Consider the following 27,312-nt stretch of genomic DNA (forward strand, 5'->3'; position numbering starts at 1 on the left):
CACTCCTCTTCTTTCTGCTTTTCCTCTTTTCATGGAGGGAACTCAAGAGGAACACAATGGGGTAATTTAATAGCTCTTTATCTGCAATCTATTTAAAAATGGAACAAAGGGCATTTAGTGCAGGAGATGCCTTGGAGGTTCATGGAGTCATGTAAAGAGCCTGCAAACTTCCATGAAGGAGCAATCTCAATAATAGGATAAAAGCTCCATGTGAAGAAAGCCTTTGTGCTTTCAAACCATCAAGAACATAAAAGGACTCTTATCAAACATATATAAGATACTTTTGGAAGCAATGACGGGTGACACACAAAGTATAAAGACAGTCTGGGAAACTGATCTACAGTGCCAACAGCTGGAACAAACAGTTGGAACAAACTTTGGACCAAATTACCTTTTAAGACTATCTCTGTCAGTTTGAAAGAGCTGACAATCAAAACAGTGTACAGATGGTACTTCACTCCAACCAGACTTCTTTCGATGAACCCTTTCCTGTGCCCACTTTTCTGGAGGGGATGTGGCAGTGTTGGTATGCTGGTCCATATGTGGTGGGATTGTCCCCAGGTTCAACGCTTCTGATCTGAACTATTTGGGGTGATTTCAGATATTGTTGGTTGTATAATTGTTCCAGAGCCTGTCTTAGCAATGCTATCTCTAACAGATAATGTAAGAAGCAATTCGCCACACTGAGAAGTACTCCTGGGGGGTGGGGGTGGGGTTTGTGCTAGCAGCATGCCTAGAAATAGTACAACATTGGAAAACAGGTGCCAGCTGTACAATGCAGGGCTGTTTCACCAATATCTGGAAAACTGCACTTTCAGAGAGAGTAACCCACTGTGGCAGAATTGTGAGAGGGGTGGCTGAACATGAACACTTCATGGAAACCTGGTTTCCCTTTATTGCATTGGCAACAAAAAAATGGTGGCCTATAAGCCTCTGATACCCCAAACATCATTTTGGAGGGATCTAATTAAATGAGGGGTGCTCTAAGAACATTCTACTGTGAATATAACTCAGGCCAGCTCTACACCTTGTACACCGTCTACATCATGGTAACGCTATATCCCTCTTGCTCATTTACACCTTGTATGACATTTGTTGCGGTACATTGGATAATGTGGAATAAAAAGCAGGAAATAACACTACAAAAGCGGTATATTGAATGTGTAATGTGCCCCAACAATTTTCAGTTCACTTCAATACTGCTATAAAGCAATAGTGTAGATCGAGCCTCAGACAAGAATGGGAACATAGTTTCTTTTTATTTTGTTTAAGTAGTTGACTTTTATTGTATTTGTTGACTATAAGCGCATTGTACTATGCACAATAATTAAATAAAACAGCTCTCTCTCTCTCTCTCTATATATATATATATATATATATATATCCAACATGCTGGTCAAGTATGTCTAGATAAGCTTCAGCCAAGTTTCCCTGCAGAAACCTGCTTTCAGAACAGTTTTAATATTAGTTTTTGGTATTAATTGTAATCTCACATTCAAAGGCACCTTAAAGCCTTCTTTAGACACACTAAAACTGCTCGAATTGTGCAGGGTCCAAAAACAACCTAACTGACTTTGTTTGTGTTAACAGGATGAGAAAGTGCAAGGCTTCCTGTTATGTGTGTGTGACAGCTGTAGATAAGTGGGGAGGCCCAAACAGGAAATCCGTCTTACTTCTGCGGCGTGAGTTGTCTGAAGCTCAGGAACCATCTTAGATTGAAGGATCAATGGCATGATGTGCTGCTTTTGCTGCTGCTGATCAGAAACATGGAAGACCTGGTGAAGAAGAACCTGGAGGAGGAACCTCTGGTGCCTTTGGGAAATGAGTGTTCCAGGAACATGGGAGAGCTTGTAGAAAGCTCCATCAATGAAAGGGTTAAATTTGATGACACAGGCCTATCCATGGTCCTGCAGAATGGCTTGGAGAACCTCCGGCTGGAAAACTCTCTCACAGACGTTACCCTGTGTGTGGGCAGCATGAAATTCTCGTGCCACCGTGTGGTCCTTGCAGCAGCAAGCAATTATTTTAGGTAAGGGAGATTTTTTAAAAAGAGATTTTTCCCATTTGGATGTACAGGGGCTGCCAATGGAAGCCAGGCAGGTGAAATGGGAAAACAGTTTTTCCCCATATCCTTGATTTCAATCTACCTCTACTCTATATGCTTTCCAGAGGTCCATATTTGGTGATATGTTAGAAGACATTCATAGCTAGACATGTCCACTATACAAGAGGAAAATTAGCTCAGAACGTTAGCTAGCTTTTCCTTTATGTGGAGGCTAGATGAGAATTATTTTCCAAACTGCTTCCGTGTGGAAGACAATACATTGCAAAAGCAATCAAAAAGGGCGAAAAGAGTGTGTTAGATTTCCTATCTTTCTCTGTCTCTTAACATTTAAAAAAGTGATATGAGAAATGGAAAAAAAGTATCTTTAAGGGTAAGGTCCCTTCTTTTGTCAGGATCGGGGCAGTACTGCAGTCTCTGTGAAGTTTAAGGGGGGACATATTTTTTTTTTTTGAGTTTGGGTTGTGAAAATGAAACATGACAAAATGTTACAGGCAACACTGTGAATTTTTAAGGTACAGTCAACACCTTTGAACATTGACTAAGTTCAAAAATGGGCTGGATGGGGGTGAACAAGCTGAGATTAAATCCAGAAAAGACAGCAGTGCTGTTGGTCGGTAGAAAGCCTGACTTGGGCCTGGGATTCAACCTGTTCTGGATGGTGTTGTGCTCCCCGTGAAAGATCAGGGTTGTAGCTTGGGAGGGTTCCTGGGTCCTGTGCTGTCCCCAGATCTTCGTGGCAGCAGTGGCAAGGAGCGCATTTGCACAACTATGTCTAGTGCACTAGGTGCAGCTGTTCCTAAGTCAGTCTGACCTGGCAACAGTTATTCATGCCTTGGTTACATCACCGTTTGACTATTGCAACGTGCTCTATCTGGGACTACTCTTGAAGAGCATCTGGAAGCTTCAATTGGTGCAAAATGTGGCAGCTAGGCTAACTGGTGCACAGTATCATGATCATATCGCTCCAGTACTGAAAGATCTGCACTAGTTGCCACTGTTTTCTAGGCTCCTAAATGGCTCAGGAGCTGGCTATCTGAGAGACTGCCTGTCTTGGTGTGAATCTGCTCTGTTACTAAGATCAGCAAGAGAGGCCCTTTTGAAGACATGTTCGCTTACAGAACCCGCTTGTTGGGCAAGTGGGAAAGGGCTTTTTCTTGTGTTGTTCCTAGACTCTGAGACGCACTCCTGCTGGAGCTATGAGTGGTCCCCACTCTCTCTGCATTCAGGAAGAGGGTCAAGACACATCTTTTTAATTTGGCTTTTTAAACTGCTGTTACTGTTTTAAAGGTTGTTTTAAAGGTTTATACTGCATCTTTGTTTGTGATTTTTGCTTTTTTGTAAACTGCCTTAATTGTTTTTTTTCCAGAAAAGCAGTATAGAAATGTTTAAAATAAATAAATAAGTTTGTGATTTGTGTCAGACAGCCCTACTGGTGCTTGTGCAGCCTCACACTTTGTCCTGTTGTGATAGTTAGCACCTTGTGAAACAGGCACAAACCTTTCCACACTTGTCCCTTAGGCTGGTTTGGACAGATGTCTTATGATGTCTCTTATTCACGCGTTGAGGCTGGGCAGCCATCTGTCAGGGGAATCTAGTCCAGCCCAAGATTCCTGCAGTGAACAAGTGCTGGACTAGATGACCTCCAAGGTCTCTTCCAACACTACAGTTCTATGATTTTAAGATACTCAAATCCAGAAGGGACTATGTTAGAAAAAACATACAGAATATAAGGTGTCTCTTCTGCACTGAAGACATAGTGAGAAACAAATATTCCATTATCATATTACACTGGACAATTAAGAAATCCGAATCAATGTAAATATGTGGATGGATTCTTGCTTATTTTACTGGCAAGGGAAGAAACATGTTCAACACCCCCCACCCCACCCGAACCCAGCATTTTAAATTCTGATGAGGCAAATCACAACTCTAAAGGTCAGAACATTTTTCTTTAACACACTTGCACCAAACTTCTCATTCAAGAGATGGTTAGCTGGATCTTTCCAGCACCCATACATCGTAAGCTAGGGGTGGAACAGGAGTTTCCTAGTCCCTGGACCACCTTCTGAGAGGAACCGTCCCGGGATGACTAGAACTGGAACCACACAGTCCCATCCTGACCAGAAAGATACCATGGTCAATGTTCTAAAATGCTACGAAGAGATCTAGAAGAATCAACAGGGTCTTAGTCCCCTGTCCTTCTCCCAGTGTACATAATCCAAGAGAGCAAACAAAGCAGCTTCAGTCCCAGTCCAAGATGGAAGCCATATTGAAAGGGATTTAAGTAATGAGTCTCATCAAGAAAAACCTAAAATTGGGCCTACATACCTGAATCTTATGCAGATATAGCCTCAGAACTCAGTTATCATTACTAGTGCTGGCTTCAGGTTTTTGAGGGTCCTTGGGCAACACACGCTCAATGGCCCTCCTCCCTCAGTGAGTCTATCTTCTCACCCCGCTTGTCACAAACTGCTGTTGCTCCTCTCCCTCATCATTGCTACCACTTGTTTGCTTGACAGGCAGACATCTAGTGTCAGGAGTGCCCTGCCGGCCTCTTTCAGTCTACTCCAGTAGCTAACTCAAGACACAGACAAAAGGATTCTTTTCAAGGCTTTAATCCTTTTACAACTTAATGACTCTTTCAGATGCTAATCACCAGCGACTAAGCAAGGAACAGCAGAGTAGCCTATGCTCCAGGTTAGGCAGTTGGTCCCCGTTTGAAGGAGAATCACGGGAAGACCCTGAACGTATGGGCTAGGGAGAGTTCCTCCTCTTTCCCTTGGGTCCTTGGGACACGACCGTTGTTTGCACGCCAAATGAGTGCTATGCCTCCTTTCCGCGCCCTCCAGCTGTTGTCGCTCCCAGCGTCGGCGTCGAGCGTCCAGCAAGCCCCCCCTCCCACACTCTTTCGCTGCCAGGGTCACTATCTATCTCAGGAATGCTGGCAGGAGGAATCTCTGCCAGCTGCTGTGCCTGTGAGAGATGAGTGCGCTCCTCTCCCACGGTTTGCTGTTCTTCCTCAGAATCAGAACTGCTCTGGGGTTCTATCGGCTCAGTTTCCACCCTGACATCTAGTGAGCAAGAAGGCAGAGGCATCCAGTGCTCCCCCTTCTCACCACCACTGTTGTCTAGGGCAGAGCGAGACACAGGTGAACAAGCAGGTTGCAGTGATGAAGAGGTGGAGCAACTCCAGGGGGCTGTCAGTAGGCCCCTGCTGGGGTGTGGGCCCTCGGCAGGTGCCTGACCATGCCTATCCTTGATGGCAGCCCTAATCCTTACAATAACCCTGTAAGCCATTATTATATTCTATCCATATTCTATCCATATCCAGATGGGGACTGAGGTTGAAGAACAACGGCTTGCCTAAGGCTACCCAGTAAAGTTCAACACTGAACTGAGAGTTCAGCTGTGGACCTCCTAGCCTTTAGCATATGTTCTCAACCACTATGCTACACTAGGTCTATGTCTCTGTGTGCATTAACATTCCAGAATCCTGGATTAATTGCTAATCCCCTGACACTTAAATCCCATATATGACATTCAGATACTCCTGTTGAATGGTGGTAGGCTTCTTGGTCATTGTCCAACTGGAGGAAATGTGTGTCTGATAATCCCCCGCCCCCTCGTACCTTGTTTGTATTAATATTTCTTCCCTCCCTTTCTAAACGTTTAGGATTTGTCAAGGATAAACACTATTCCTTCCACCCTAATTTTTGGAAAACCAAGCATCTTGCAAACTTCCACTTGGTAGTATTGACCCTCAGACATTTAGTTGATTAATCAGATAACCAATTTAAAACTTTTTTTGCTGGATTAAAAATGTGTCCTCAGCAGCAGAATGTTTGGAAAACTAAATCTTTTTATTACCAGTGATTACACTGATCATAGCCCCATTTTAGAGGAGATATCCCCCTTCTCTCACACATGTCCTATGAGGACAGGTTGATGGAGTTGGCTGTGTTTAGCCTGTAGAAGAGACAATTAAGAGGCATTACAATGAGCCATCTTCAAATACTTGAAGGGCTGTCACACAGATGATGGAGTAAATTTGTTTTCAGTTGCTCCAGCGGATAGGACCCTAACCAATGGGTTTGGGTCCAATGGGTTCATTTTACAAGAAAGGGGACTTTGAATAAACATTAGGAAGTACTGCCTGATGGCACAAGCTGTTCAACAGTGGAACAGACTGTCTCTTCGTCTCTGCTTGCTTTTCAGCAGGCCGTAAAAACACATTTATTCCAGCAGGCTTTTGATGCACACATTAGCTCAAGAGTTCTCTAACCAGGTGCCCGCCAGGTGTGTTGGACTGCAACACCCATCAGCCATGGCTAAGCTGGCTGGGGCTGATGGGAGTTGCAGTCCAACACATCTGGTGGGCACCAGGTGGCCTTAGGTGATTAGATGCTGCATTTTATTTTGTTTTTACTTTTTAAAATAGCCTGATACAGTACTTAGACAAACAAACAAGATAAAAACAAATTAATATAATTTGTTTAGTAGTATAATTTCCAAACTAATTAGATGCTATATTTTAATCACAGTGCTCTGAGACTGTGTCATCTGCTTTATGGATCAGTTGGATGATGTTTTCAATGTTTGCTTTTCTTGTTTTGCTTTTGTCATTTACTTTTATTCTTGTTCATATCTGATGTATATTGTTAGCCACTTTGAATATTTTAAAAGAGAAAAATAGGATAAAGTTACTTTAAAATAAATAAATTATATATGTAAGTGAAATGATTTGCGTATTAGTGTTATTGTTTCCAGAGCCTATTTCAGAATGACTGGTCTTTCTAGATTTACTGTAATAGATGACCTCTTTTTTCCCTTCAGGGCAATGTTTTGCAATGATTTAAAAGAAAAGTATGAAGAAAAAATAGTAATTAAGGGAGTTGATGAAGAAACAATGCAGATTCTCTTGGATTACACCTACACAAGCAAAGTGCTGATCACTAAGGAAAATGTGCAGAAAGTCCTGGAAGCGGCCAGCCTTTTTCAGGTTGGTGAATACTTCTAGCATATGGAAAATATACATAGGCCTGATTCACACGTAGCGCTGAATCAATGGCTCATAGGGTCAGAACCAAATTCACTTGAGTGCTACTTTCAACTCTTAGTGTAGCATAAGCATGGCCAATTGGCGGCTCTTGGGTTAGTTTGGGGGCAACCTAAATTTGACTTTGAAATGATTCACTCTGAGTTTCCTTGGCTGCTCCATCTGTTCTTACGATTTGATTAACTGATTGCCCGTAACCTCCATGTGGCTTACCAGTTGGCAGCCAGCCTGCTGCTTGCCCATGGTAGGGCTGGCTGGAACACTGCCCCAACATGCTTGGAGTCAGTGGCACAGCCATCCTAACAATGCTGCTCTCACCCTCAGTATGCATATGCCAGGGTGGGACCAGCTAAATTAAGGTGGGGGCACTGGCCACTCCGTAGTATGTGCCTGGGGCAGGCAGGTGGTCTGCCCAGCAACGGCGCTGACTGGAACCAGGCCTGCACACCTGGACTTGCTGGGGCTGCCATTTTGATGGGGCTAGTGCAACAAGGACCTACCAACATATCACAATTTTTTGAGTTCTTCAAGCAGATTTTCAAGCTTGCTCACAATGTCATGATATTTTTAGTTGGTTCTAATAAAAATACTATAGTACTGTTGCCTTTTAATTTTTAATGAGAGAACAGAATGGCTACCTACAGTTTTTGTCCCATTAACCAGTAATTCTGATCTACATGGCTAGAACCTCTGTGTGGGAGATATAGCTGGGTGTAAATAAGAGATGATTCTATAAAGAAGAAAGGCTATAAAATGGAGTAAATACATACAACATACATTTATGTATTTATGTATTTATTAATTACATTTCTATACTACCCAATAGCCAAAGCTTTCTGGGTGGTTCACAGCAACTAAAACCACAAAATACAACATAAAATACAATATAAAACTTTAAAGTTTAAAACTACAGTATAAGAGTAAAACCAAAATAAAACCTAGCAGCAATGCAGAGATTTAACATACAATAACAGATTTAAAACAACAGAGCTAAAAGACTAAAATGCCTGAGAAAATAAAAAGAAATGTAGGTGCCAGGCAAGTCCCTCTGGGAAGCTCATTCCACAGCTGGGGTGCCATGGCAGAAAAGCCCCTCTTCTTGGTAGCCACCTGCCTCACTTCCTTTGGCAGGGGCTCCTGGAGAAGACCAGGCATGTACATATGGGAGGAGATGATCCTTCAGATAACCTGACTCCAAGCCGTTTAGGGCTTTGAATGTTAATACCAGCACTCTGAATCGGGCCCAGACATGGACTGGCAGCCAGTGCAGATGGAAAAGTACTGGAATAATATGGTCATGTTGGCCAGTTCCCATTAACAGTCTCACTGCCCTATTTTGGACCTGCTGAAGTTTTCAGACTGTTTCAAAGGCAGCCCCAAATATAACTCATTGCAGTAATCCAGATGAGAGGTTATGAGAGCATGGGTAACTGTAGTTAGGCTATCTTTGACCAGATAAGGATGTTACCGATATGCACAGACTACTGATTTGTGAACTTCATTTCTCTACATGTTTGCCCACATGTACCTTTAAAAACAGGAACCAAGTGGTTTATAGGCCAGGTCTGTTATCTTTCAGTTTTCGTAAGCAGCCTAAATGTGTCAACAGGACACGGCTCTGAGAGCAAGACGCTACTGTAAATACTTTGAAAAATTCACATGCCCTTTAAAAATTGTTTTTCTGGTTTTTCACTTCTCTCTTTTCCTTTTAATTACATTTTAAAACCATGCTTGGCTTTATACGTAGCCAATTTTGAGGGTAGGTACATTTAAAAACACACACAACAAAACCATTATGGGATTTCATCGGCCATTAGGGACAAAACTGCTGAGCTCTTGATCTCCCCAGCATCCTTCTCCAACCTGGTGCTCTCCCTATGTGTGGGACTATAGCTCCCATCACCCACAACCAGCATGGCAATGGTCATGCTGATTGGGGAGGTTGGGGGTTATAGTCCAGCACATCTGGAGAGCACCAGCAGGGCCGGCATCAAGGGCAGGCATGGTTGGGCACCTGCCAAGGGCCTGGAGAGCACAGCAGCAGGGGCCCTCTGGCAGCAGCGGGCCTTTCGCTTCTTCACCACCGCAATCTGCTTGTTCTCCTGCCTCTCGCTCTGGCCCAGACAGCGGTGGTGGTGAGAAGGAGGAGCAGTAGATGCCCCTGCTGACTTGCTCACTGGCTCTCTGCCTGTCAAGCAAGCAAGTGGTAGCAGTGATGAGAAAGAGGATGAGGAGCAATAGGAGCTGGTGACAATAGCAGTGAGAAGGCAGGCTCACTGAGGGAGAGGAGCTGATTCCTGGTGTCTTGCCCAAGGGCCCTCAAGAACCTGGAGCTGGCACTGGGCACCAGGTTGGTGAAGGATGTGTGTAATTAGATGACCACTTGCAAAGTGTATGCCAGATATGGACCAAGTGACCTTGAAATCTCTGCTAGCTCTTTAATTTTGGGGCCCTACCCAAACGATCAGGTTAAACAATGCCCTTGCCACATTTTTAATCTCTGTAGATCAGTCTTGTCAGGGTGGTTCCAGACTGAGGGCTCCTCTCAGTGCCTCTTCCACAGGAGGCTCGGAGGGTGGCAACAAGGAAGAGGGCCTTCTCGGTGGTGCCCCCGCCCAGTTATGGAACAATCTCCTCAGTGTGGCCTGCCTGATGTCAACACTGTTATCTTTTTGGCACCAGGTTAAGACCTTCCTTTACTCTCAGGCATTTAGGCATTTGACAGCATATTTTTCGACAGGATATTTAATAGGTCCTGGGATTTCATATGGTTGATAGTTAATAATTGTGTGTGTGTATGTGTGCTTATATTTTGCATGTAAATGGTTTTTATATTATATTACAATATTGTATTTTTTAGGTGTGCAATCTTTATAAACTGCCCAGAGAACTTTGGCGATTGGGTGGTATAGAAATGTAATAAATGAAAAACAAATGTAATTAAATTAGAAGGCATTGTGCAGCTGTTCCATGTCTTTCTCCTTAACAGATTTTCTGCAGTAAGACAAAAGACAGAAGAAGCAGGGGGAAAACACTGGAGGATTACAAGTGGATGGTGATGTTATCTGGATCCCCCCCCCCCAATTCTGTGAATAAGGCAGGGTGATAGTGCAATAAAAAGCTCATCTGGAAGCACCCTAAGTCCTAATGCTGACATCCAGTCCACAGATAATAGATTGCAGGTGTGGGGCATGGTGGCCTTGCTGCTGAGGGAGATGACTGTATGTCTCTCACCTCCAACCTTTTAAAGGATGGACGATGTGTCCTCCCAATACTGAAATGAGGAGCACTCGGACTGAAAAGAAGGGATTCAGCACCCTTCCAGACAAGGCGTTTATGGTGCAATCGCGCTGCCTAATTTATGGAATGTTATGGGTCAGGAGATCCAGATGATGTCATCTTCCACTTGTAAAAGTGTTTTCCCACCACTTTTCCCATCCTTTTTCTTTACACACACACCGCGATTCAGGAGGAAAAGACTGAATCATAGCTGCACAGTGTCTTCTGATTGGTAGCGCTGGAAGCACCATTACACAGGAGATGAAACTGACTCATCTCAAGGCAGAGAGAAGAAGTTTTCTGTCAGTTGTCATCCTGCCCCCCCCTCCTCACTGCCTGACCCCTGCAATATGAGTGTTCAGATGTTGCCTTGAGGTTTTAGCTGGGCTTACGATGTTTATGGAGGGGATGGGGTGGGGTGAGACTGAAAACAGGCAGCTCCAGAGTTTGTGGGGAGACTTCTGCTTCCGTGTGAGTCCTGTCTTTGCATAGAATGATAGAATGATAGAATCATAGAAGAGTAGGGTTGGAAGGGGCCTACAAGGCCATCGAGTCCAACCCCCTGCTCAATGCAGGAATCCAAGTCAGAGCATCCCTGACAGATGGCTGTCCAGCCTTGTCTTGAATGCCTCCAGTCTGGGAGAGCCCACCACCTCCCTAGGTAATTGGTTCCATTGTCCACTGTCATATTGCTGTAACAGTTAGGCTAGTATTATCATCAGTGATAATGCAGGCACTATCCCGTCCTGTGACACTTGTGCAAACCATGTTCCAAGGCAGCACTTGAGATTGCAATGGCCCTGCTAGGTGCGGGGGGTGGGTGGGGAGATAATCCCAAAACAGAGGCTCATCCTTTAGAGAACACGTCTGGGTCCCATACAACACATGAGAAACAATGACACAGTTATTGTCCTATCGTCTGATAATTTGGCAAAGCCCTGATCCTAGCTGCATTTCATTGTGGAATTACCTATGCTTACAGACTCTCATTATGAACTTAGTATAACCAGACAAAAATTATTCACTTTCATGATTCATTAATATCACTTTCAGTGTGACCACTTTCATCACAGTTCATTAAAGCATTCATATACTCAGATTATTGTCACAGTCACTGTGTAAGTATCGGGGTAGGTATTCAAACCCTTTAAGCGTGTGTTTTACTGGCAATTACTCATGTTAACAACAGACAAAGGGTATTTCCAGATGAGGTTTTATAGCGCCGTTGCCCTGCCTCATTTGCAGAATTTTATGGGGGGGCCCAGGCAATGTCGTTTTCCAATCATAACCCTCCCATGTTTTCCCACTGCTTAGTCCATCTTTTTCATTACTGCAGAAAATTCATTAAAGAAAAAAAGAGCCTCCCCCAAATAAACTCCCCATTATTATTGTTTTAACTGAAGTGGATACCGTTGTCAATCAATGAGGGAGGACTTAATTTTCCACATCTTACTTTTTTTTCATAAGGCTTATTTATTAACTCATTTCAATGACTGGAAAACAACCTTTTCTTTTAAAACTCCTCCATAGGTTGTTTTGGAATGAGATTATTTGGGACCTCTTTCTGGCTGGCTGGCGTTAAGATCTAGGTATATTAAAAAGAAAGGAATGGCTCCACTAACACTTTTAGCTGTGAGAGAGACTTGGCATGCAATGTCTCATCAGCTGCAGTTTGATCCATTTTTGCATGCTAAATTAACTTTATGGAAGAATCCAGTCTTGAAAATATAGAGTTGGCCTTTTATGTGGAGGAGTTGGGATGATAATGGAATATATACCTTAGATCAGTTAGCAGGATCAGATGATGAGTTTCTATCATTTTCAATATTGCAGATTAGATACCATTTATGGTCTAGTGCTAGTTGGCAGTACATTCAGCTACAGCATTTGTTGGAGTCTATATATGGACCATCAGCAACGAGTGCTTCAGTGCTTCCTACACTGATGGAGGAACAGAAAGCTAAGCCTACAATAGCTGTTTATAAAAGTCATTTGGAATGTAGTAAAGTAGATGTTCAGAATGTCAGGAAGGAATGGAATAAGGAGTAGGAATGCTCTATACAGTCTACTCAATGGCAAGTTGCCCTTGCTTCTATATGTACCATTTCTGTAGATTTAAAATTGAGACCGATTCAATCAAATTGATGCTTTGCGTGTATTGGATACCACAGAGGCTTGTTAAGAAGAAGCTGGCTAGCTCTGCCAGATGCTGACGATGGAATGAGGACAATGCCTCATTGAGACCTATGATGTGGGCATATCCTGTAGTGGCTGCCTTTTTGGTTGGTGGAAGTCATTGCTCGTATAAATTTTGGACTGAAGATTTCACTGCTCTTGCTCCATTTGAACGTATCTCCTACACCCACTGATCTCGTATGGATGTTTATTTAGTTATATGGACTGCTTCTATTAATGTATATATTTGAAGTGGAAATGTTAAATCCTTCTTTTTCCCTCTTTTTCTTTTTAAATTAAGGGTGATGTAAATAATCATTGTAAATGGATATGTCTTATGATCCTTTCTTTCTTTCTTTCTTTCTTTCTTTCTCCCTTCTCTTTTCTGCCCCCCATTTTTTTTGTTATCGTTGTATTTGCATTTCTTTCTTTCTTTCTTTCTTAAGACGGAATTGCTCCACAATGCCTTCTGATTGGTAGTGGTAGGAGCCCTCCATTTGAGGAACAATGAAAATAAATTCACAGGAAACTGAAGTCTGCAATGAATGTAATTAAAACTAGTAATTTCCTAAACCCACTCCCACCCAGCTAATTGCCTCTAGCACCCTCTTTCAACTGTCAACCAATATAAACACCTTTCTACCTCTCATTCTTTGTTCCTTCCAACTCTCCCTTTCCACTTAACATTCCATACTCCAAGTGATCTCCTTCCCACTCACCTCCAAACAAACCTTTCTGTCCATTTTCCCTCTTGAATATTTATCCTGCCTGGCCCAGTGACCTCTCAATCCCAGTGTTGCTTCTTTGCAATGGTTTGGGACCAGGTTATTAGAAGGGTTGCCTGAAACTGTATGAACCTGCCCAGGTCTTAAAGAGTGGCCTCTGAGGCCCTGCTCACTGGTCTGCCACCAAGAAAGATCAAGTGAGTGGCTATCCAGAACAGAGCCTTTCCAGTGATGGCCCCATATTTGTGGAAACCCCTACTCTGAGATCATCAGGCCCCTGTTGGATGTCTTTAAACAAACCTTAAAGGTTTGTTTGCTTCATTTAGCTTTTCCCTGAATGTTTTTATGCCAGCCACTTGTTGTTTTACCAGCTGTTCAGTTTCTAAATTTCTATAGTTATCTGTTTTACTGTGTTGTTTTTAAATTGCTGATTGTAAGCTGCATTGTGAGGACTTTGTCCAGAAAGGTGGAGTAAATAAATAAACACTTGCCTCCCTATTCTCATGAGTTGAGAACCTCCAGCTAATTTCTACCCTGTCCAAGCAGGGGTGGCAACCAGTTGCCTTCCAGATGTTGTAGGACTACAACTCACATCATCCCTGACCACTGGCCATGGTGGCTGGGGATGATGGAATTTGCACTCTGAGACCGCAAGGCAGTCAAGTTTGAAGGGAAATGCAGGAGGCTAGATGAGTATGGTGGAAAGAACTCTACAATGCCACATCACAAAACCTGGCATTGTATTTGCTTTACGCGGACAAATCTTTTTTTTTTTTACAAATCTTTCAAATTGCAGTGTTAGATTTTAACATAACATGGAACAAGGTCTGCATCTTGTACAAGTGGACAGTGGTAAGCATGCCCAAATAAACTAGCCATGCTTAATAAAAATGGCATTTGCTCATTTTACCCCAGCCAGTGCCATTGCTTCCTCACTTTTTGAAGGTTTCTTAAGAGCAGTAAAATAAGTAGACTAGGCAGGGCGTGTGTGTCTAGTAATGTACTTGTGCTTCCTCTTGTAGTTTTTGCGGATGGTGGAAGCTTGTTCAAATTTCCTCAATGAAGCTCTTCATCCAGAAAACTGTGTTGGGATTCTGAGACTGGCTGATGCTCATTCACTTGACAAACTGAAGCAGCAGGTCAAGAACTACATTATCCAAAATTTTACCCAAGTACTGAATTATGATGAGTTCTTAGAGTTACCTGCGGACATCCTATATTGCATGCTAAAGAGTGACGACCTCTGTGTCACTGAAGAAGCTCAAGTGTTTGAGACGGTTATAAACTGGGTGTGTTACAACATCGTGGAAAGGCTCCCTCTCCTGCCATATGTCCTTGAGGGTGTCCGGCTGCCCCTTCTGGACCCTTGGTATTTTGTAGAGACCGTAGAAGCGGATCCAATTATCAGGCAGTGCCCTGATGTATTTCCTCTGCTTCAAGAAGCCAGAATGTACCATCTATCAGGGAATGAGGTGAGTAAAAGTTGGAGCATATTAAGGGAGAGCGCAGGCTGGTAATTCTATGAGCTGCATGAATCAACCAGAGCTACTTGTTCTGTAGTCAGCTTTCTGCGGTATACCTGCTTTCTGCTTGTGGAAGGGTATTGCCTTGCCCTCCAGATATTTTGGCCTGCCACTTCCATCATCCCTAGCCAGCATAGCCAGTGAGGAGGGATGATGGGTGTTCTGGGCCAAAACTTCCAGCAGGCCACAAGTTGGCCACCCCTGATTTACTGGGAGTGAATGTGGCCTTTTGTAATGATGCCAAAAGAAACCGATCTGCTTACCTCTTGCTTTTATTCAGATAATTTCTGAAAGAACAAAGCCCAGGATGCATGAATTCCAGTCAGAGGTCTTTATGATCATAGGTGGCTGCACAAAGGATGAGAAATTTGTAGCAGAAGTAACTTGCCTTGACCCATTGAGGCGCAGTCGCTTGGAAGTGGCAAAACTGCCCAACACAGAACAAGAAACTGAGGGCGAGATTAAAAAATGGGTGGAGTTTGCTTGTGTTACATTAAAAAATGAAGTCTACATATCAGGTAAGGAACATTATGTATTTACCTGAAATATTTCTAGGCTGCCTTTCAGGGCAAGAGCCCTCTCATGATAATGTTCATGGAAATAAATGAGAGAAGCAAAGTAGTTACAGCACATTTTAGAGTCTATAAATAGATATAGTTTGCACTAGGGCCAGATCTACACCTCGTGTCATATCGAGATGATCTTATCATGGTGATGCTATATCCCTCTTGCACATTTATACCTTGAGCACACACAGTGACTTCTGTTGTAGTATTTTGGATAATATGGAATAAAAAGTGGGAAATAACACACATACTGTGCCCCAAGATTTATCAGTGCATTTCAGTACTGATAAAAAGCACAAATGTAGATCTAGCGTAGGTCATTTTGACTGTTGCCTGCTTTTCCTCATGTATATCTGCAGTGCAATGTGGACTCCAGTTGTAACTGCATTTGCTCCTGCAAATTGTAAAAAAAAATTGAGTACTTGAAGCCAAATTACTTATTTCAGTGGGTTTGAGGAACTGTGTGAATATGTTATGGGTAGATCAAAGTTCAAGTGATTTAAAGAATGGAATTCAGTTTCTGGAAAGATGGCCTGGGTACTAAGCAGGAGTCAAGAACTGTGAATCCGGTTCTCTGCTTGGCTGTGGGTAGGGCCAGGGTGGACTGGGATCCGGCTGGAGTCTCTTCTCTTCTCTTCTCTTCTCTTCTCTTCTCTTCTCTTCTCTTCTCTTCTCTTCCTTACACGCATGCACACATGCACACACAAAGCCATCCACACATGGGTAGACTGCAAAAATATAAGACGTTTCAAGGCTCCATCCATGGGAGTGAGGTGAAAAGCCCTGTGAAGGAATCCATTACAAAGATACCATAAAATGGATTACTGAAGCCAATTATACATTCTATTTATGGGTAACTGCTAAAGCAATTTCCACAGTTCTTTCATGTGTGTGACCTCCTCCTCCTCCTCCTCCTCCTCCTCCTCCTCCTCCTCCTTCTTCTTCTTCTTCTTCCATTCCTCTCAAGGGAGTTATCAAACCATATTGTACTTATTCTACAAGAGTTTTGTTTTGCAAGTTTTACCCACAAGTCAACAAAATAAAACAGAACCTGTTTCATTAACCTGGCTCTTTGAAATCTGAGCATTCACAACACTGATTTTTAGCTTCTTTTGATTTGTTTCAGAGGTTTTTCAGATAAGCATTTTGTCCTGCTTATCTTGGCAGGCATGAGGATTAAACGTATTTGTAAAAAAATAAAAATAAATGAATAAAGGGATTTTCAGGATTCTAATGAGAGCCCATGGACTACACAGAAGCGCTGTACAGGTTGTAAAATAGGTGATGTTTGGGGTCTGCCTATGAAAAAATCCTAAGAAGAATTCTGGATGTCTGGTTCTAGTTTTGTGTATTCTGTTCATTGCAGGAGGAAAAGAAACACAGCATGAAGTCTGGAAATATAATTCATCTATTAACAAATGGATCCAAATTGAATATTTGAACGTTGGAAGATGGAGACACAAAATGGCTGTGTTGGGTGGCAAAGTGTATGTGCTTGGTGGTTTCGATGGTATACAAAGAATCAACAGTGTGGAGACCTATGATTCTTTTCACAACTGTTGGTCAGAGGTAAAGTATGGATGTACTTTCATTAGTGGTGAAACAGGAAACAAGACTAAAATAAATACATTATATCAGGCGTTAGTTAATATGCAAATAGTGTTTTCACACATGGCACCAGAAATGCTTTTGGATTTTTTTTTGTTTTTATTTCTTGCATCTATAGTGCAATGTAAAATTAGTCAGAAGATACATTCAATATTTAAATGGCATTTTCTTTCTGTTCTGCACTAGCAATCATCACAGATGCGGATGTACATTATGCAAGACAGACAAAGGTGGCAAACCTATACACACTTAGTTCTGAATAGAGATGTGTAGGATTGCAGGGTTAATTTCACATGTTTGGATATTGCAGATATTTAATTAGATTAAAACTGTTTTGTTATTGACCACTATGTAAGGGTGGCTTAGCTTTTTGAGCTGCACACAAACTGAATTTGTCCCCTCTGCCACATAGCATTATAGATGCAAGGATTTTAGCACTTCTTAGATGACCTTGTCCAACATGCCCATCTCCACAATATACCTGGCAGCCTTCGCATGTAGATATCCTCTGGCTGTCCACCATGGTAGGGAGCAGGGAGTCCCAGGCTGTGCATGGGTGATGCGCACTGGACTGAGCACTGCTCATGGACAACATTCTAACTGTACTTTCCCCTTCAGCTACTGTATCCCACACCTCCAGTTTAGCACTTAGTCACTGAACTAGGAGTACAAAAACAGCACAGTATACTTGCTAATACCCTCTCACTTCTGATGGCCTATTTCCAGTGGCAAAAACTGGGGGCCTAAATTAAAATGGAAAGAAATGTAGATCATGGTTCACAACTCCTAAGAAATACATACTTAATTTCTGAGCAAAAATATTATTTCCCTTCTCTCTTTAAACAATGTAATGGGTTGGATTCAGATTGAATCATACTTAGAGTAGACCCATTGAAATCAATGGGACTTACATTGGTCATGACTAATGTAAATCCCATTGAACTAATCATTCAGTGGTCTAATCCAAATATGGCTAAGAGCCTTTCCTCATTTATGGTAGTTTGTGGGTGCTTTACATGACATAGTAATACTCTAGGTTGCTTTGCAACCTTTATAGCATTTTTTTTTCCTAATGAGGAAAGTCTGGCATTTCTGAGAATGGCAGCATGAAACCCTGGTGTATTTGTGTAATTCTGCTATACCACAGCACCACCTAGTGGTTGTGTAATGGAACATATACAAAAACAGAGAAAGAAACTTCCAGGAAAAAACACGTGTAAAGGAGCCAGTCTTAATCCCACAAAGAATCTGGAAGCAGAAACCTTGGTAAAATGGCAGGTTAAAAGACTCATGTAGAAAAATTCTAAGTCTGGATCCAACCCATTGTGTCCCCTCAACTTAAGAAATCCTTTTTAGAATTCTGTTTTCAGTTGTCTCCCCTTTACTGTTTACATCCCCTTTATTTATTATGCTTTGCAATGTAATTCACTCCCATTTGTATGCTGGCAACATTCAACTCTATTTTTCCTCCATTCTTGCTACAATTTCCATCTGTCCACTATTATGTATGTCCACTGTTCCTCTTAGGACCAAACTAACGTAGATAGTAGGTGCGAGGAGGCTGCTCTAGATTGGCGCTCTGACCAGGGGGTGGCGGGGAGAAGAGGGATTTAACCCTTTGTCTCTAGCTGTGGACCCAATCCAGATCAGATTCCTCCACCATATCTGTTATTTGTACTGGAAGGAAAGCTTCTATTGTCATGAATGTGAACGTTTCTTCCAGTGGAGATAGCAGGTCTGAGGTCCCTGATCTACATCAGGACTGCAGAGAGGGTCAAAAGATTAAAGCCCCTTCTCTCCCCCACCAGAATCCTGATCTCATCAAGCTACCATGCCTGCCATTTGCATGTAAAACCCCCCAAACCAAAACCAAATGGCTAACTCTGTGAATGTTGTCACATTTAGTTTAACCAGTTCAAGATTAACACGGAGGGACATCATGCTCCGAGGGCCAGTGTGGTTGAGTGAATAAAGTGTTGGAATGGAATGTAGGGTGGCCTGCATTTGGATCTCTTGCGTATTGGTTGCCTTTAGGCCATTAACTAATTATCAGCCTGTCCTGCCACACAGGCTTGTTGTTAGGATAAAATGGGATAACCCAACATTATAAATGTGAAACCATAAATGTAATGAATAAAACAGAAGCCATTATTTATCCTCTGAAATGTCTCTTCCATCTTCCTTTTCACTCAGCACTGACAACCTCATCCTTCACTTTTCTCCTTAGGTGTATATTTGACCCATCGCTTTCATTCTCTCCCCCAAATAAACTCTGTTGCCATGTCTTGAGGGCTTTTTCTTCTCAACATTGTAAACATTCTTTCCTTCTTTTTTTCTCATTCTGCTAAGACTCTGGCCTAGCTTCTTCTTATTTCCCGCCTCAGTTATTGTAATATTCTTCTTCCTGGTCAATTTCTTATCTTGAACATCTTACCTCCATCTTAAACTCAGTTGTGTACCCCATCGTCCTCACTTAACCCCTGCTGATTTCTCTCCACGCTTCCTTAAAAGCAAAAAGTTCTACATGACACATGAAATCAAGGTTAATCTTGAGCATGCTCCTGAATTATTCTGTTTTGCTTGGAATTTATATAGGCAGCTCCTCTCGTGGTTAACGTGAGCTCATTTGGGGCAGCCAGTTACAAGAAGAAACTCTATGTGATTGGAGGAGGACCCAACGGGAAGCTGGCTACTGACAAGACACAGTGTTATGACCCAAAAACAAACAACTGGAGCTTGAAATCACCCATGCCCGTTGAAGCAAAATGTGTCAATGCTACAAGTTTCCATGACCATATCTACATTGTGGGTAGGTACAACAGCCATTCTCCCACACGAGAATGAACGTTGTCCATTTTCACTGCCTTGGAACACTCTTTCTAGATTTTTGGTTGAAGGACAGGGAAACAGTGTAATCAAGCACTGGTCCATCTGCACCAGGTTGTGGAACCTCTTTCAGCCCATGAGGTGAATTCAGTTGTGGAGAAGCTCGGGGGGGGGGGGGGCTGCATTCCAGAAGTGGGCTGGGCCAAAGGGGGAGGGGCCAAAATGCCAGCATATTTTAGCTTAAAGCCCCAACCGCCAGTAACCAAGCCTTAGAATCTACACAGTTGAATGCCACTTGGGGGTAAGGGAACGGTACTGGTGATATTGTTTTTAAATGGATCATGTACACACTGCCAGAGGTATAAATGAGAAGCATTATAATAATGGTATCTGGTATACCTTAGTAAGATTACTGCTGGTGATATATCACTGATAATAATCAGGGGTATTGGTTATGGAAGAGTTCCCTTACAGGACTGTGAATATGCTTCTATTATCTAATCACTTGGTGGTAAAATGGTAATAATGATGGTTATGATGCTTGCTCATGGATGTGCTATAATTAATGTCCAAGCTTTGGTGAATGGTGACATTCAGATGGGAATGCTGTTAATCCCAGATGTGTTTTAAATGCAAGGAAACAGAGGTATATCATGCCATATTCAGAACTGTGAACTGTTCACGATTATATTTAGGTGACTGTCAGGATTGACTGGTATGTCTTTGAATATTGACAGAATTTGTCTAGGATTGCCAATATTCTCATGTGAATGTCAACATTTACAACATTTCAGATATTCACTGACCCTGCCCAAAGGTACAAACAACAATGCATGAGTGGGTATTTCCAATGGTGTAATGGAGCCGGGGCTCACAGGGATGCAGTGCCGGCATCTGCCCCCACCCCTGAATTCCCTCTTCCCTTTGAGCTTAGCTGCAGTCCTAACAGTAACTGATAGTGGGTGGATGGTGGGAGGGATGAATATTCCCAGCAACAATATATTGTTGTAATGTAAAGTATTTGGGATGCTGTTGGTGTCTTGAATGGGCAATTGAGACCCGTTAGCTTCTGGTGGAGATGAACACTGCTAGAACTGTTTTGTTGATATGGGTCAACATAGTTTTGGATTCACCTTGGTAGGCGTGGCTAGGGGTACTTCCATGATGAGCACCTGCACTATTCCGATCAAAAACAACCATCTAATAGGGCTGATGCACTGTGCACTACTGCTGCTTCTATACCCTGCCTTAGGTGGCAATTCTGTGCACAGTTACCTGGGAGTAAGCTTAGAGTGGGACTCACTTCCGAGTGGACCTGCATAAGACTGCAGTGCATGCCTCCTTTGCAGAGTCTTCCTACCACGAGGAGAGGATCCCAAATTCGGAGGAAGTCTGAAATGCTATGCAAGAGTCCCAGTGCCCTTTCGAAGTGTATATGGTGAACATTTTTATATGAATGCAGTGGGGGCTGGTGGCTCTGAATTTGGTGGGGCTGTAAATCCATTCCGGGAACTCTTTTAGCATTCTGGCTGGTTCTGACTGAAACCCGGAATGGATTCACAGCCCTGTCAAAATCAGAGCCCCCATACTAATATGCTCAGCCAAGAAGAATCAGAGTTGCCATAGTTTAGAAGTATAAGGCATTAGCCTTTCGCTGTCCCTCTCTTCAGAATAAGGGTCTCCTGTCCTCTCTTTGTGTTGCTGGTGGAGGAAGTCTGACACTGGGCTGTTGGACTGGAGCCTGGGCTTTCTTTAAGAACAGACACGTGGTTAAGAGGAATCGTTTGCTCTCTTCCCATTCCAGGTGGGGCAATGAGGGCAGTCTACTCTTACAGCCCACTCACAGACACGTGGTGCTTGGTGACTCAGTTGAATCACGAACGAGCCAGCTGTGGGATTGCGCCTTGCAACAACAAGCTGTTCATCACTGGAGGCCGGGATGAGAAGAACGAAGTCATTGCCACAGTGCTATGCTGGGATGCGGAGACCCAGAAACTGACGGAGGAATGTGTCCTCCCCCGTGGAGTCTCCCATCACGGGAGTGTCACTCTCCGGAAATCCTACACATACATTCGCAAGTTCGTGCCTGGGGCGGTCTCAGTCTGACTTTCGAGGAGGACCCAGGAGAAGGAGAGAAGATGGATAAGTGATCATGAAATACCTCATTTCCCCCAAAGTTTGAAACAGGCTTTTTGGGATGAAACTGCTGGGCTGTCACAGCCCTTGCAAGAAACATTTATATATTTGCTCAATTTCCTGCTGTGGAACATATGCCTTAAATTATCTTCATATCTGGACTAGGCTATTTATTGACCTGACTACTGCGATGTTCAACCAGTGAGATGCCCCTGTAGTTAGCAAAGCTGAGCTCTGTGAGTTGCAATTCTCTTTTCTTTTCTTTCTTTTTTTTTTTGGTAGATGTCACTTTGGATATTTGTATTGATTTTTCTTGCTAGCTGTCTTAGAAATTGTTTTACTGAAAGGGGGGATAGAAATGTTTTAAATAAATAAGGTTAACCTTTGTCATTTTTAAAGTGCTCTTTTCATTTTGCACCAGCCCAAAGATCGAATAAGTTCTTGATCATCATAACAAATGAGACCAAAGACTAAATGGGTACATTCTGTTCTTCACAAAAAAGATTATGAGCTTGTCTACATGAGGCTGTTAATTGAATGTTAATCCACTGTCACTACTTTTGGTCTTATTGCAGAATTGAGATTCAAGAACTAAGTGAAGAGCATTTCCTTTCCTGCTTTTCCACTACACAACCTCTAGGTGGCACTGCGCCATAGCAGAATAGTGCAAATACACAAGTGAAAAAAAGTTTTATTTTGCTTTTACAATTAAATACTGCACTTTTCCTGCTCTAGAAAAACTGGAGGGTTGTGGTGGCATCCAAAAAACCCATAAACAACTGTGAGTAGGGAATGACGAATGCAAGATAAATGCCTTGTGTAGAAAAGCCCTGTGAAAGGAAGGGGAGTGCAGAAAGACAAGAGTAAAGGGGGAATTGCTAGAGCTCAGTGGTAAAGCACCTGCTTTGCATGGCAAAGGTCCCAAGTTCAAACCCTGGCACCTCTAGGAGATCTAGAAAAGACCCCTGCCTGCAACCCTAGAGCCACTGTCAGTGTAGAAAGTACTGAGCTAGATGGAGTGATGGTCTGATTAAGCAAGAACAACACCTAGGAGCTAGTAGAAGAACAGGTGAAGGAGGCAGGATGGTGAAAAGAGGATGATGAGAGAAGGCATGGCTGGAAATTTGTCCAACTGTGAGCCCACCCAACCCCTCACCCTCACAACATGAAATACTGGCTGAGCTGCTATAGGGTCACAGCACACTCTGGGGAAAAAACACACTTCACAGGGGTCTAGGTCTTATCTGCTCCAAATACAGGCCCACACCTTCATTAAGGCTTCAGCACATCATCGAACGGTCTGTGTTGAGAAGGCCCCTGATGCAGCCGCCTTGCTGGAACGAAGCAGGTCTGATTAGTGCCTGGATGGGAGACCCCGTGGGAACCCCATGTACACCACCTTGAGCTCCTTAATAAAAGAAAGGTGAGAGATACATTTACTAAATAAATAATACTCTTGGGCAATCCCAAGCCCCATATTTATTTGAGATATATCCCTCCCTTTTGCACAAAGAGCCCAGGGCAGCTAATAACCTATATACAACACAATACACCACACATATTAAAATCACGACTCCAAAATCACAGAAATATAATAAAATGCAATAAAACCATCAACACTTGTCTACACCCCCCAAAGCCTGCCCAGATAAATAGGTCTTTTACTGGAGTTTAAATGACAACAGCATGGGGGACAGCCAAACCTCTACCAGAAGAGAGTTCCACCACCGAAAAGGCCCTGCCACATGTTGTAGCACCACAGGCCATATTCCTCAAGGAAAGCCTCCCCTGCGGATCTTGAATCTTGGGATGGTCGGTATTGGGGAAGGTGGCCCTTCAAGTACTCATAGACAATAGTCTGATAGAAGGAGCGTCTTCGTGGTGTCCACAGTGATTGGGACAAGGATCATTCCACCAAGCAGTTGCTGCCTTCCAAAGGGCGCCCCATCCACTTAAACTAACACCTCTTTTTCTTGCCAGTGTTTTGCTTGTGAAGAAGATTGGCTATGCAGACTTACACTGTACTATGATGTGTGCCATTTCCTATTGTGAAAGATCATCGCTGCATAATAAGCCATCTGCCGCTTACACAGTAGAGAAAGCAACCGCATGCTAGGAAAAAGAATTCGGTTAATAAAGGCCTATGTTTCAACTCCACCGTTCTAGATTTCTTTGTTCATGCTTTACCTCTGCTGTCACAGCCTCTAGCTGAAAGCTTAGCGCTCTGATCTGAAGTCCATTTGGAGATGTTGCTGACAGCCTACTCCCATTCATCACTGGCATAGGCAACATATAACTTTAATTTATTTGCCAGACTCTCTCTCACTCTCTCTCTCTCACACACACACACGCGCGCACACACACACACCCCAAAATCAAATCAAGTCAAAACAAAACACCCTTCATTGAATTAATGGATTTTGGCTACTGGTTCCTTTGCTTTCATGTACAGAGGTCCATTTTCTTTTTGTTTTCTAAAACTCCATCTCTGGCCCAGTAGGTGGCGCTTTTATACTATTTTTAAGTGGACTTTAATTTCCAGGAATAAAGGTACAAAACAATCCCTTGAATAAGGAAAAAAATGCTTGGTGTTGCAAGAAGATTTCCAGGAACCGCAGAAATGGTATATAAGGTAAAAAAAAAAAAAGGGGGGGGGATTAAGCTAAGCACAGGTCTTAGTTTGCATAGTCAAATGATGCACAGTCTGTCTCTGTCTCTGTCCCTGTCTCTGTCTCTGTCTCTCTCTCTCTCACACACACATGCACACACACACACTGCTATCGGGGCTCTTTCTTGTGGTATGCATGGTGCATACAAGTGCATTTGAGAAGCTTCTGTTTCCAGTTTGTTGTTTATTTGGTCAGTCGCTTCCGACTCTTCGTGACTTCATGGACCAGCCCACGCCAGAGCTTCCTGTCGGCTGTCGCCACCCCCAGCTCCCCCAAGGTGGAGTCTGTCACCTCCAAAATATCATCCATCCATCCATCCATCCATCCATCCATCTTGCCCTTGGTCGGCCCCTCTTCCTTTTGCCTTCCGCTTTCCCTAGCACCAGCATCTTCTCCAAGGTCTCCTGTCTTCTCATGATGTGGCCAAAGTACTTCAGTTTTGCCTTTAAGATCCTTCCCTCAAGTGAGCAGTCTGGCTTTATTTCCTGGAGTATGGACTGGCTTGATCTTCTTGCAGTCCAAGGCCCTCTCAGAATTTTCCTCCAGCACCACAGTTCGAAAGCATCTATCTTCCTCTGCTCAGCCTTCCTTATGGTCCAGCTCTCGCAGCCATAGGTTACTACGGGGAATACCATTGCTTTCACTATGCGGACCTTTGTTGTCAGTGTGATGTCTCTGCTCTTCACTATTTTATCAAGATTTGTCATTGCTCTCCTCCCAAGAAGTAAACGTCTTCTGATTTCCTGGCTGCGGTCAGCGTCTGTAGTAATCTGCACCTAGAAAGACAAAGTCTGTCACTGCCTCCACGTTTTCTCCCTCGATTTGCCAGTTATCAATCAAGCTGGTTGCCATAATCTTGGTTTTTTTGAGGTTTAACTGCAACCCAGCTTTTGCACTTTCTTCTTTCACCTACATCATGAGGTTCCTCAGCTCCTCCTCGCTTTCAGCCTTCAGTAGCACGTTTATAATTAGCAACAGGTCATGCAGGGCTGCTGTTTTTTGGTGGTATTTATGTAGACCAGGGGTGGGCAACCTGGCACCCTCCAGATGTTTTGGGGTACAACTCCCATCAACCCCACCAATTGGCCAAGCTGGCTGGGGCTGATGGGAAATATAGTCCAAAACATCTGGGGGGCGCTGAGTTGCCTACCCCTACTGTAGACCACAGGTAGGCAACATGGAGCTGTGGGCACCAGTGGGCCTGGACACCTTTCTTGGCACCTGCCATGGTGCCCTATCCCTCCCACATTTTTTTTTTTAAATTGATACATTTTATTGCTGGCAGCTGGGGTTGCTATGAAATAGATCTCTGTTGGTGCTGAAAACTGTGGGTTCAAAGGAGTTGTTTAGTGTGTTGGGGCTCAGGCCCCATCCTGGCCTTCTATTCAATCTTTTGAATAGGTCACTTGTCCTTTGCCACATCTCCCATAGCAGCTATTTTGTGGTGGTGCCCAGGAAAGGAAAGGAAAGGTTCCTCCTGTGCAAGTACCAAGTCATTGCTGACTCCTAGAGGGACGCCGCTTTCGCTGGCGTTTTCATGGCAGACTGTAGCGGGGTGGTTTGCCATTGCCTTCCCCAGTTGTGACTACCTTTCCCCCAGCAAGCTGGGTCCTCATTTTACTGACCTCGGAAGGATGGAAGGCTGAGTCGACCTGAGCTGGCTACCTGGGACCCGGCTTCTGCTGGGATCGAACTCAGGTTGTGGGGAGAGTTTCAGTTGCAATACTACCGCTTACCACTCTGCGCCCAGGACAGTTCCTCAAATTGCCAAATGTGTCCACAGGCCCAAAAGGTTTGCTTGCCTCTGCTGTCGACTGTTAGTGCAGTAGGTGCATGTGTGAAGATGGTCTGACTTCACTGCTCTTCTTGAAGTTGTTTTGGCTCCATCCAGGAGAGCTCCAGTCCAACCTCTTTTTCGGCGGTTCTTAATGACCTGTTGTAATACAGCCAACTCTAGAGATGCCCCCCCTGAGCAATTTGGAAAGGAAGAGTCCGCCTGAAATCGGGTTATTGGCAATTGGAACTTCAGCACTCCTAATGAAGCATTTACAGTAATCCATCTTTGGGCTGTCCCATCCCAGAGTCTCTTGTGGGAGGAAAAACCCCAGCCTTGTTGGGAAGTGATCTCTGCTCCTTCCCCATCTGTTGTCATCACTGGTTCCACACACCAGGACAGAATAGTGTGCAGTTCACGCCACCTGCTGGCAGCAGCAGTTCAGTGCATGAGAAATTAGCTCCCCCACATGATTTCTCAGTGCCTGGCTGGAAAGGAGTTATGAGAGTATGCCACAGAACCCTTTCTGGAGAGACAGATGGATTCCTTTAAAGAGATGCCGGATGGGGCCTTTGTATGTGCTAGCTTTTAGAGCTGGGAGTGGGAGCACTCGAAGTTGTCCCTGTGGCAGCTTTAAAATACATGCAAGCGGAAGCTCTGTTCTTTCTTAAGCAGTTAAAAATACATATGCATCTGGTACTCAACAGTGAGGGATCATAATGGAGAATTAAAATGACTTGTCTGAAGCAACCTTAAATTGTACTTTGTTGAAGGGAACAACTTTCCTTGCATCCGTATTCCTATGATCACACCTGGATCACCAGGAACATACACAATTTTCTTCTCTTAGTTTTTTGTGATTTACTGAGGTTCAAAACTACAGCAATAGAACAACTCCTTCCCGCCATAC

General features: G+C 43.4%; 1 protein-coding gene across 1 annotated transcript; it reads left to right on the forward strand.

Annotated features, from left to right (window-relative positions):
* Positions 1-1,674: 1,674 nt before the first annotated feature.
* On the forward strand, positions 1,675-24,882 carry KLHL6 (kelch like family member 6). The gene is made up of 7 exons (XM_084846707.1): positions 1,675-2,029; positions 6,899-7,064; positions 14,323-14,772; positions 15,104-15,341; positions 16,756-16,958; positions 19,593-19,806; positions 21,628-24,882. Exons 1-7 carry the CDS (start codon positions 1,767-1,769, stop codon positions 21,927-21,929), a joined length of 1,836 nt encoding a protein of 611 aa, XP_084702833.1. The 5' UTR covers positions 1,675-1,766; the 3' UTR covers positions 21,930-24,882.
* Positions 24,883-27,312: the final 2,430 nt, after the last annotated feature.

This window comes from Heloderma suspectum, chromosome 3 (genome assembly GCF_057233095.1).
Source record: "Heloderma suspectum isolate Gila_16-S chromosome 3, 16-S_ref, whole genome shotgun sequence".
NCBI lineage: Eukaryota > Metazoa > Chordata > Lepidosauria > Squamata > Helodermatidae > Heloderma > Heloderma suspectum.

What these genes read in the sequence shown, in the direction of transcription:
- KLHL6 (XM_084846707.1), top strand. Translation starts at nt 1,767, where the DNA reads ATGGAAGACCTGGTGAAGAAGAACCTGGAGGAGGAACCTCTGGTGCCT. An exon ending in AAGCGGCCAGCCTTTTTCAG is followed by an intron (nt 7,065 to 14,322) that starts GTTGGTGAATAC and finishes TTCCTCTTGTAG; the next exon opens with TTTTTGCGGATGGTGGAAGC. An exon ending in TGACCATATCTACATTGTGG is followed by an intron (nt 19,807 to 21,627) that starts GTAGGTACAACA and finishes TTCCCATTCCAG; the next exon opens with GTGGGGCAATGAGGGCAGTC.